The sequence below is a fragment of the Hyalella azteca genome, unplaced genomic scaffold (assembly GCF_000764305.2).
Source record: "Hyalella azteca isolate HAZT.00-mixed unplaced genomic scaffold, Hazt_2.0.2 contig16072, whole genome shotgun sequence".
In the NCBI taxonomy this organism is placed as follows: domain Eukaryota; kingdom Metazoa; phylum Arthropoda; class Malacostraca; order Amphipoda; family Hyalellidae; genus Hyalella; species Hyalella azteca.
In genome coordinates, this window is record NW_025945899.1 from 17,653 (window position 1) to 30,205 (window position 12,553).

Here is a 12,553-nt window from a genome sequence, read left to right on the forward strand (position 1 = left end):
ATTTTTCCTAAACTTTCGCAATTGAGTAACATCATTTTCAAAAATTATCCTCGTAACATGTCCAGACCCTGGGTACAAACGAGCAACGCTACAGGCAGACATGGTTTTGGTAGAACACCTGACTTCTGTGGTTCTTGGATAATTTTTTTCAAAAGTCACCCTATTGACATAGCATCCTATCCGAATCCCATTTGTTATTCGTTTAGCTTGAGTAATAACATTCCGCCTAAATTCCGTTCAGGGACAGATGACAGAAACACTGAAAACTGCAAGTACCTTGCACATGAGGAAAATGATACAGTGCGAGGTCCTTAAACTAGACAAGCAAAAAAGCGGCATGTAACGGGAAAAATAACACTCAAACCTCGTCTGTTAGCACTTGTATTATCAAAAACGGAGGTCAGAACACTGTATTGATCAATAATACACTGTTACAAGTCTTGCAATATTAAATGAAGCGAGAATTTTTTTTGCAATCTTCGTACTCAGCTCGATACGCCGATGCAAGCAACAAGAGCACAAGGCTTTGAGTCTAGCAACCCAATGCTTCGTTTTATCCGAGATGTATTCTTTTAGCTAGCGCTGTAATGCGTCTCAGAAGATATAGTAAAAGCTTGCTGGAAGAACATCAATAGTATTGGCCAGTCTTGTTCACAGAACTAAACAGTAAGAGGGTTTACAATTCGCATTGGCACTCATCGAGCAGTTGAAAACTTGAAATCAAGTCATTAATGGTAGAACAAACTGGCGAAATTATCAAGTGAATTCATATTTATCTGAAATATAATATGAAGCACAAAAACGTGCTACAAAGAATTCCGTTCACAGGAAGATGCAAAAACCTTTTGCCTTTTGATAATTGAACTTCCATTAAGGAAAGGCTCACAACCCCACGCGATTCAGAAAAAAATAGAAACCGATAACGACGCGAGAAAAGCAGTCAGTAGTTCAAAATGTCGCTGTGAAACGTGGAACCTCAGTCAAGTGAACATTCATTTTAAAACAAAACTTAAAGATCGATCACTATTAAGCGCTCTTATAATGCAATAATGCAGGACATTTCGAAGTCGCCAATTCTTTAATAGAAGTTTGCGTGTTCATTTTCAGGTAATTCATTATTTTGCTTTCAAGAACTTGAAACGCGGCTTCGAATTAAATACAACATATATAGCATAGAAGACTGATTATTTTCAAACTGCATTTTTGTTGAAATAACGTCGAGCGGGTAGCATACGCTACGGTGCCACTCGGAATTATGAAGACTAATCGAAATTCCTATCTCTTCAATTTTTTATATTTTTATTCATTTACTTTGCATAGAAGAATATTATATATATTAGATCGACTTGCGTGCCAGTCCAGAATTGATATTTGAGCTTAGAAAAAAAGAACCCACGCTTAGAAAATACTGCCAGTTCGTGACGCCAGCATATCTTCAATATATTTGAAGATATGCCGTCTCCAATCATCAGAAGACGGAAGTGAGATGCAAGTGAAAAAAAAAGAACGGGTTGTGGGGATTTTCACCGACAACTGACGAATTCAATCGTAAAGAAACGAAATCAGAATAAATTTCTTTGATAAGAAATTTAACACAAATGAGGCTAAAATCGGACAAATCCAATATAATAACATAAAAGAAGCAGTACTAAGAACTAAGCAGTATTACAATAAAAAGACTCGTATGCGACTTCTGATCAGTTCGGCTCCCTTGCATAAAGACTAATGTGCGACTTAGATCGCTCCTAGCTCAATATTCTAGCAATGTAACAGAGAATCGCTGAATACTTTCCTGCGCTTTTTTCCACGTTTTCCTCTTAGATAATAATAATGCCCTTATAAATTACTGGATAGGAAACTAGATGCTCTGTCAGTAAAAGGCGCGTTCTATCTTATTAATGCGGAGGAGATGTTACTTGAGGGCACTGTTTAGGAATACGTTGCTCGTGATGCCTGTATTGATTCATGAAATATTCTTTATGTTTACCACTGATATGCGCGATCAAGTTTCCTTTGCGGCTGCTGGAATGACTACACAACGGACACTTGAAGGGCCGTTCTCCAGTGTGCGTCATGATGTGTCGACGGAGGTTTGAGTTGTCAGTGAAGACGGTCGAACAATAGGGACACGAAAAATGCCTTAGTTTCTTCGCCGCGTCAGTCGACTCATCTGGCTGGACTTGTTCAAAGGACGATGAAGACTTGAAGCGTCTGCGAGGTTGGTGAGTAAATGAAGAGTTCAAAGGGTTCGAGGGTACGTAAATGGAGTCCAAGTTACTTTCTAAGCGCGAAGATGCTGACATCAAGGGCCCAGCGGCATTGCGCAGACGTTGTAGTACGTTGCCCGCATCTGCCTGCAAAAGCAGACGGCAGACGGATCAGTGGCTGCATTCTCAAATATTCTTACGATGATCGTAAGTTCTACGGTGCCGGGAAATTCGAGTTCCGCGTCTGCGCATGTTTCGAATTAGATGGCCTAACTCTTTGGTTGAATCGAAGCTACGGCGCTTAGCAAGCTGGTTAACGATGTTGCTTTCAGCTTTAGACTCTTCTGCGAGGTTATGGCTGTACTGTCAAGTACGTCCAGTAAAAAAAAACGATTCAATACAATTCATGGCAATGGGGAAATTGGTACATTTCTTGGAAGTTTTTAGCCGCAAAACTAGAAAGAAATAATGCAACTTCAAACTACACATTTCACAAGATTGTATCGAAAATAAAATAAAGAATTTGATTATTTGATAAAAAATAAAATACATTGAAAATAAAATCACCTATGAAAAATTAACACGAGACGTAAAGACCCCCGTTATATACACTGCTGATGAGTGCATGACGAGTCGAGTAGATTTAAGTAGTGATGAAGCGTTCACATCTGTAAATTCTATATATCTCATAAAATTACACAAAATGCAGATAGCTCACTTGACACTTTGTCATTAGAAGGAAGAACATAGTGTACTACTACACGGAGTACACTACTACACGGAAGAACACGGTAGGTATCCTAAATTGTAGCATAGCAGTAGTCGAGTTGAGTTCAACTTGATCACCCCTATAATGACTATTTCGGTGATAATTTAGCTCTCACTAGTATTGATGAGAATACGTGCGACGAATCACAATGGCAGAGCTCAGCTGAATCCTGTGATGGTCCAAGAGCGTTGCAAAACCTGAATCACTCACGTGATTTACAAAATACTTAAATTTTTGTTAACAAACTAATTCGATAAGAATCATGAGCCTTTCAAAGGTCAAGAAGAGGATGCGATACCCCCATAATGATAATTGGGGATAAGAGGATAATTTCCTCATACCCATAAGATGGTATGAGGAAACTATCAATCTAAACAACTTGATTTGTGTCTCGTTGAGGTCTCGGCACATTGCAGCAACGCCGATTAGCTCGATTATAAAATTATGGAAGCTACGTCAGGAGCACAAATCGGAGAGTCAGCATAAATGGCATTTCTCACATTGTTTTATCTTTAATTATTATACTTAGTAATTTGTAAAATCACGGAGGAGCTAAACCCCAAACACGTCAGCTCAAGTCATCAAGTAATTTTTGGCAAGAGTGCCCGTAGAGAAAAGGACGCTGTACAAACATTTAATATTAATATCTATAATATCTCAAGGTAAATTACCTAACCATTTATTTTAGGTTTTTCGGTTAGCACTCGCATATCTGCGGTCCATTCGTTGTGAACCGATAGGTGTCAAGTGTAGAATAATAACTAAAAAAAAAACTAGCTTCTGCCATTTAAAATATAAATTAACATTATTTTTACAGGAGTCTTCTTGATTATGCATAATAATAGCGCTTTCAAGAAGTTGAAGCGGGACATTACAATAAAATCTGCAATGAATTCAAATCCAGACTTCTCCGAGCTCCACTTTTCTTTGGGAAACACCATGTCTGACGTACTAAAGGTTTTTCAAAATATCTAAGGACAGTTCAGTTACGATAGGAAGTCCCGACTTGTCACCATGTTGGGACGCCATGTGCCACATCATGTTGCCTTTCCTATTAGCAGCGTGCGAGCAGTGAGGACATTTGAAAGGTTTCTCGCCAGTATGGGTGAGCAAATGGCGCTTGAGATCACCCATGAGGTAGAAGGAGAGGGGACAGAGTGGACAAGCATTACGCTTGAGGCGCGAGTGGCCGCCTTCGCTGGTAGTCAAAGGTTTGCTAGAGGCAGGCATACCTTCCCTGACATTACTAGTGTACGACATCGCTGTTTTGTATGCCGCCTCCACGCTATCATTGAGAGCTGCATCAGCGTGCCCTAGTTCGTAGCTCATATTCGCGGCCTGCGGAGGACACAGAAGAAAACATCCATCAGTGCAGGTCCAGGTCTTTCTTCTTCAGCGCTTAGCACAATACATCGCCATGAGCTTAAAATTGTTGGCAGTGCTGCCAACAATAACCTCTTGCAACGACAGATGATGATTTTATCTTAATAACGAAAACTAAACGTAATAACCAGCATTCGTGAACGTTAGTTGCTTATACTAACTCGTGCAACAGCAGTTTAATTGCGAGGCTACAACGCGTACATAGCGCAACCTCACAATCCTACATCATGTAATCCCCGGGCTTGTCAACAGAGAGGAACAACCACAAGATAAGATCGTCCTTAGAAGTGTAGCGAGTTTTAGTTTGGGCACAAGATTCCTGACTATACTGAGAGCAAGAAACTCGATGCATCACTAACATGCAACAACAATTTCTATACCTCGAGCTCTGCCTTGAAATAACTCTCATGTTACATTAATACTGAGTATCATTGCGAAATGACATATTTAATATCATTTCGCTTTAAGAGCAAGCAATAGAAAAGCATTTCAAAATGAGCAAGCAAGCCATATAATTGAAATAAAAAATGAAATTAATATACCAATTTGTGGAGTATATATAGGTAATTGAACGTAAAATGGAAGCAGTTCATCAAACTGTAGCGAATAAGCCTGCTCTAATAGCTCTCCTTGAAGCGGCAGGTTCAAACCGGTCCATGTCTAGGATCTCGTTAATTGTTGTCAATTTCACTAAATTATAGTCAGCAAGCACAAACCCGCTTTTAGAACCATTGTATTGAAAAATTCAACGCATTTTTAAATGACAATTCAAACGATTACATTTATAAAATGACATTAAAACCCCGAATGTGTTCAATTGCACAAACAAAGGTCAACATCTGTTCATCTAAGATCAATAAAGTGTTAATTCGTTGCAACAAATTTAAGAGAGAAAATACTGAAACGTGAGACCGAACAGTACCATTTTTCCCGCTCAGGTATCTTTGCGCTGGAAAATTCTAACCAATGTAGCAAAGCAAAAAAATTCAAACACTCTACGAACAATATTCAGAAAATGCGAATATCCTTTTAAATCGATCTAAGTTTGATACATTTAAAACACAAACAATGTGAGTTTTTCTTACAACGAAAAAAAAAAACATCATAATTACCTGCAGTTACACAATACTCGGAAATGTGCTAAATAGCGAAAACAAATTCGTTATTAAGATCATGAACTACTAATAAATATGTCTGCACTCGCATCAAAGTTTAACTGTAGACAAAACCTCGAATTAAATTAATCTAATACAAACTTGTTTAGATGTAATGTACTACAAATAAACAACGTATCGTCATGTATCCTAGAGCTCGACAATAGCACAAAGTTATCATAAGGTTCTCCTAAGAAAATGCTTGCTACGCTTTTACGACAAGAGCTGATAAATCATCACGTCAACAGAGAGCTGATAACACATTAATTAAAATTACATGAAAAGTTGCAGATAAATACCTTAATTTTCAATATACAAGTAAACAAGTAATACACGGCCACGATAAAATTCATGAACACAAGAACGAAATAAGTTCGTCAATGCACACAAGTTATCCATCGTAAAACGAAGCTCGCAAGAACAATTCCTTCAGATTGCAACATTGAATGTCATCACACCATTGCAAATACAACTAAGACCTTCATGCCTAAATAGTACAATTCTGCCTATAATCTTTCGAGAAATGAATTTTAGCGGGACCACTCGTCAATGAACTAAACAGAATATCCGTGCTTAGAATGCAAATGAATTTCAGATTCAAGAAAATATAGAAGGTCTACAATAAAAATCCTAATTAGATCGTTTATTCATTACATGTGGGAACCAATGCTTGACGAGAGCCAAACTCTGCAGGAACGTTGCTAGCGCGACACAAACTCTCAGACGCGGTCATCTTGCTTATTTCAGGCCGTAAATAATGAATAATCATGTCTATAGAAAATGTATATGGAGCATAGTAAACATTTCAGAGGGAGGAAATGAGAGCGACCAAACGAAATTGAGGAAATTAGGTTGCGATCGCCCTCACTTGTTCCCATGCATAATCAAGTGCCTCACGAAAACCTTACCTGCGAGTTTAGTGGTGGAAAAATTGAACATCCTCGTTGCCATGCTCAGTAACTCAATGAAATGCTATATAAGCCAACAAAATTACGTCGCAAAAAATGGGAAAAATCCATAAACTGATCAGCGTGATGACAAATGTGTAAATACGCAATCCTCCAAGAAAGCGAGGAATTTCATTAATAATGGCATAGATAAAGTGAATAACGTGAGTGTTTTGAGCAGGCACGAGTGTAAGTGAGGCGCTACGTGACATCTCCGTGCCAATCTTTGAGAACACACGCGACACAAATGTTTTCTGACGCTCGTACAGAAATCAGTAGATCCCGAAATGCTCAATCAAGGCACGAATATGTCACGTTTCTTATCACTTCCATATTGTTGTAAAATTTATATTGTCGAACAAGCGGTGGAGATTGTGGCACTTAATAACTATCATAACTTTGCTCGATCTCAAGATTTTACAATAAGTATGGAAAATATTCCAAGCACATTCGTCGGCAGTGCACAAATTGAGATGACTGATTATATTTGCTTTTCTAATAATGTTATTATTTATAATAGGCAAGTGCCACGATGCTTCACCGACCACAAAGACTCGACTCAATAAATCCCACAGAGAACAGCGCGTCTAATACCGCCAAGGTTTCTTGATGGTCATCAATACGATGTGCTGCAGGATTTATTGAGCCAAATTAAATATTGATATGAATAACCGACCAGTCATCGGAATCAATAACATGCAATGCACCTATAGCGCACAAGGTAAATAATGTCCACTGAAACGGGCTAGGAACGCACGAAACTTTTTGTGAATAGATTATTTTGAAATATTAAAATAGTAATTAGAGAAACAATTATTAGTTTTGAACTTTCAGTGAGAACGGACATATAGAATACAAGATCTTCGTCAACGAACGGATGTAATAAAATATATCGAGAATGCAGAAGCGATTAACTGACGAAAATGTTTCTTATACTGGACAGTTCAATGCATTGCCAAGACGTGATGGACTAACATTTACGTACTCAGAATTTGGGAAATTATTCATAGCAAACCGATATTAGTTATCCTAAAAGAAATTCGTGAATTTAGATTCGTAGTTTGAAGTTTTGGAAGAACGGTGAAAAGGATCGGTTTAGGTGGACACATTTACACTTGCTAAGCTAAGTTCATCACACAATATCGTCTCGAGGACAGGTATCCGCGGTCTGTAATTCGCAACCCTCGCAAATGATGACTCAGCTAACGAATAAAAAACATTCAAATTATTATAGTAATTGTGAGACGCTCCAAACTTTTTACTGCAGATACATCTTTGAAGTTTGAACGATACGCTACTAGTAGTTGCCACGTGAAATACAACGAGTTTTAAAAACAAATTAGATATCAAAATAACGCAGCGTATGCAGTGAATAGACCTAGAAATTTTTCTTTACTTTCAACATGAGCAATGGTTGCGAATTAGTGTCCGTAGCAATCAATTCCATGACGGAAATTATAGTGGAACAGATCAACTGATTAGGTCATAAAGCAGCCATTCTTGTTCCTCCATAATTTTACATGGAATTGGGCGCAGTTATAAGAAATGTAGGATGAAACTGCTCCTTCCTCTTATAAACTTGCAATAACGGCACAGACTGTATCAGGTCCACAGATACTGCTTCTGTTGATATTGCCAAGCATTTAACATCGTTTATTGAACGGTGGGTGGCAGATTTTCAGTTCATTTTATTTAATAGTTGAAAAACCGTGAAACTTAACGGTCAAGGGATGTTATTCCGACAAACAATTCAATATAATTCAGACAACTCAGAATAATGACAAAAATAGATTGCAAAATGTCTTCATTTTGCATCTGTTTGCAAAAGCACGATGATTTGTCTTGATCAGCAAAATTAGCTCCCCGTGCAGATCAAAGTATCGCAGAAGAGCGCAGCAATGAACACCCACTGTATCTTTTCAAGTAATGTAAATTTCATCGATTTAATATCTGCAGTGTGGATCATTGAACTGTTTCAGTAATTGTAGGTTCAATAAATGATGTCATAACTTTAGAATGATTGTTAATTTGAACCAACAATTCAGAAACCACCGATATGAATGGCACAGTTTGAATAAGAGAGGGAGCGGTTTCAGTCTACGCCAATTTCACACCATACATAGATAACGTGCGCTCTTTCCTTGACCTTTTATGAATTATGACTACCTTAGAGAATACGTCGTTTCAGTATACCAATTTAGGTGATGCATGTATTCATTTCAGAATTTCAAACGTAAACTTTGCACAATCACTAAAAAGTTGACTTTCAATATGATCTACAAGGGCTCATTGCAGTCACACTAGAAAGTTGCCATGAGGCAGGAGCGTTCGTTATCGATGTTGAGCGTGAATGACATATCATACAGAGAGAAAACCTTTCCAAAACAACCAGAGATCAGGCTGGATATGCACCAAAGACAACAAATTTCGCTAATTTTTATAATTTTCCAAAGAAAAACACGTTAATCCGTTAGAGGCAACTTTTGATATAAAATTCAGAAAAAACTCATGAAATTCATGATGAATACATCCTTATGACAGTAGAATCAGCCTACTCATTTATTCCTTGAAAGATGGGGAAGGTTTTCACGATACAAAGGTTGCTCTGGGAGTTTTAACTCTGTATAAGACACATACATGAGCAAGTGACACTCACCCCTGCTGAGCTCTGAGCGGCGTCGTGCGCTGGGTACTGAGCTGATGAAGCGGCAGCGCCGTAGCCGCTGCCACTACCGCCGTTGTCTTCATTGCCTTGCCACGACAGGTCCTGCTAATGCGATAACTATTAGCAATACATACTGAGTTTTTAATTTAAAACGATAATAAACAAGAGCATAAATTTATAAGTGCTAATGTGACAACTATTAGCAATACATACTCAATTTTTATATATAGAACAATAATAAACGAGAGCATACATTTATAAGATCTGTTATGATACATACCAATCCCTTTAAATTAGTTTTCATCAAAATATCGTATTTTTATGTGTTGCACAATATGTATAACATTATATCGTATGCTGTAGTTTGCAATAAAGAAAGATGAATTTCCCATTATTCAGGCAACTATAGATAACAATTTTATCAACAAATGATAGAAAAGAACTTAATGGAGGTGAGAGTTAAGTGCGCGCAGCTCTCTTATGAACCAAAATCTACAATGCATAGAAGTATTATATAGCAAACGTGGAAGTATAACAAACATGGAAGTATAGCATTACCAAAGCATTAAGGACTCCAGCACTCACACTTGGGAAAGATGGGCCACCGAAAGAGGAGTGTTGGTATCCAGCAGTAGCTTGCTGAAGAAACTCCGGCAGATCACTGTTGAGATCACCATCATCTGGATCATCTTCTTCTTTGAAGTTTTCACTGTCTACGCCATACGAGTCGGGTAATCCTTCGCCCATGTCACCAGTGTTACCATCCATGTTGCTATCGTCGTCGGGAGGGCGGTCAGAATCTTCAGTCATCTCAACTTTAATACAAGGCGCCAGGTCTACATAATCATCATTGCTATTACTACTCTTGGCGACACTGGGGTCATCTACACTATTTCTTGCATTGGCCGAGCTTGAGTTAGCCTTCAAGGGGTTAGTAGGGGAGGTAAAAGTAGTGCTAGGTGGGCTCTTTGGTCTAGAAGTACTAGGAGAAACGCGTCTATTATCAGTACGGGTTGGTCTAACATCGTCCCTGCCATCTTCTATAGCATCACCACGTCTTTTCCTTTTGGCTGGAGGACTGCTCGTGGACTCGCTCCTCCTCGACGAATAGTCAGACTTCGAAGATTTCCTGGGAGGGGGAGGTTCATCGTCGGCTACTGCTAAGCCTTTGACACGCAGACATTCTGCTGCCTTGATCAGAGTTGAAAGATCGCTCTGACGTACATTTACTTCGCCCAGGTACATGTAGTCCAGTAAGGCTTCTAAGTCATCACTCTTGATGTCTTTAAGGACGATCACTGGGCTCTTGCAAGAAGTTCGATCCAGCATCGAGCTGAAGTAATCGCTGCATGTTGAGAGCACTAGTTTGTGGACGCTGTAGAGTTTCCCATCACAGGCTAGTGTTGCATCAGTGTACAATTGCTGCAAAAGTCAAAAAAACATCAAGTTGATCAAACTCATAAGTACATAAAGCTTGTATTTTTAAAATAGTGATATGCAGTAATTTATTGTAAATGATGAGGTTTGGGAGATATCTAACTACTATGCCCATTGCAAATGTGTCCAGTTTTAATGTCAAGAAAATGGACCAAGTTCATAAGACCAATTAATATTTTGAATGCTAGAGTATGTAGCCCCATTGTCAGGAGTTGAGTATTTAATTTCTTTTGAAAATTTCTGCATACATTAAAAATATAAAAATGGTAGACGAGATCAGTAAATGAATTTGAACTCACCTTGTCTCTGAGAACAGCTAAGATGTGAAGAAAAGTGGAGCGGTGATTGTTCCACTTCAATGAGAGTAATTCTTCCATGGTGTTCTGTGGGAGAGACAAGTAAAGTAATGAACTACAAGACGACAAGAGGAGTGAACAAAAACATTCCCGTTCATGACATGAACTTGCTATGAATGAGACCAGTAATAAATGGCATTCCATCACTCAAGAATGGGCAGGATGAAGTCTTGCTTGCACCATATTTGAGCACCACACATATTTGAGCACCACACATATTTGAGCACCACAAGTAATCAACATCTAACACGGGAAATATGTAATCTAAGGTTATGAACCCATAAACCCATCAACTCCAGAGTTTAATACAGTTCAATTTTGCTGAAAGTAGAACACTGCAGACAAAAACTGAAAATTACCATATTGAAACTTAAATGGTACTAAAGTGCAGCAAAAAAAAAACTGAAAAGTGGGATGTCATGAGGTGTATATATTGCTCTTGGACAGAGTGGTTCACAGGGATATCAATTAAATTTTTCTGCATCTAATTTTAATATGAATACAAGTTAGGAAGTAATTGTCATGCTAGATTTTTAAATGTTAAGAAGAGGATGGGAATAGCATTCCAAAATTGAAATTGTTTTTTTTTAATTAATAACTCCCACATCTTTACAGATTGGACTTGATTCCGGCTATCTACGGTATCTCTTTACTACAGAATTTGTCTGGTTCAAAATTTAACTGTCGTATCCTTTTATGTATATTATGTACTTAGTTTCACAAAAATTTAAATATTTAAGGCTACTTGGTAACTTGAAAATAAATGTTTGTTGCATTCAAAATGTCATCATTAAACTAAAATTACGGTACTACCTAAAACTTGCCTTTTGATCTAGAAAAATTATCTGAAAAATTGTTCCACTCTTTGATGATTTAAATTGATTAATTCTCTGGTCATTAATTGCAAGTGTATAATCAAGCAAATTCTGCCATCTGATAATTTTATACGAACAAAATGATAAGTTTGGGACCAGATAAGTCAATCACTTCTCATGCAGAGAAGCTGTTTTATCTACCTATTCTCATTTGTGGTGTACTAAATACATGTATAAAACATTAATTTCTGCCTCAATCTTATTTACATTGAAATGATGGTCCAAACTTATCAAGGGAGCAGAGTAGTTGTAGATATTAGAATAAGATACATTTTCAAGGTTCTGTGTTGGTATCTTCTCATTAGAATGCTAGGAATAGGGAAGAAAATGATAGTGTACTTGACTACTTGTATTGAAAAAGCCAAGCAATATTGAACAATTGAATGGAGTAGTTTAAAAAAAACTATAGAATTCCACTATACAACTAGCATTGCAGCAGAAATAAAACTTTATTGTCAAGATTTTGGTAACTTTCAAAAAAAATTTACTGTCATCTCTACCTTTCAGCAAAAAAATCTATTTCTATGAGTAATTTCAGGTTAATCACAATCAATTGATTAATCAAAAGGTTCCTATAACTGCCATCAGTCTTAATCAGCATCCATCACTTGGAGGTCACATCACAAGTTATAGTTTAACACGTTAAGTGCGGCAACGACCCACAGCGCTGGCAGCTGGCCTAAAAACGGCCAAGTCCGCTGCTAAAAAGGCCTATAATTCAAATTACACTAGCAAATTTGTAGGTTCAGGTGCAAAAATT

At 37.7% G+C, this 12,553-nt stretch overlaps 1 protein-coding gene across 15 annotated transcripts in view; it reads right to left on the reverse strand.

Moving 5' to 3' along the window:
• LOC108669642 (longitudinals lacking protein, isoforms A/B/D/L) overlaps positions 1–10,943 on the reverse strand; it is a 28,568-nt gene extending 17,625 nt beyond the window's left edge. For 13 of the 15 annotated variants that reach the window (XM_018157027.2, XM_018157030.2, XM_047884748.1 and 10 more), the window contains exons 1-3: positions 10,862–10,943; positions 9,711–10,547; positions 9,117–9,227 (exon numbers count right to left, since the gene is read on the reverse strand). In XM_018157027.2, coding sequence (XP_018012516.1) covers positions 9,117–9,227; positions 9,711–10,547; positions 10,862–10,939 — 1,026 coding nt within the window. In that variant the 5' untranslated portion in view covers positions 10,940–10,943. Of the gene's footprint in view, positions 1–365; positions 2,355–3,912; positions 4,315–9,116; positions 9,228–9,710; positions 10,548–10,861 lie in introns of those variants that run through there. The other 2 variants (XM_047884746.1, XM_047884747.1) reach the window with 2 other exon arrangements.
• Between the last annotated feature and the right edge of the window lie 1,610 nt (positions 10,944–12,553).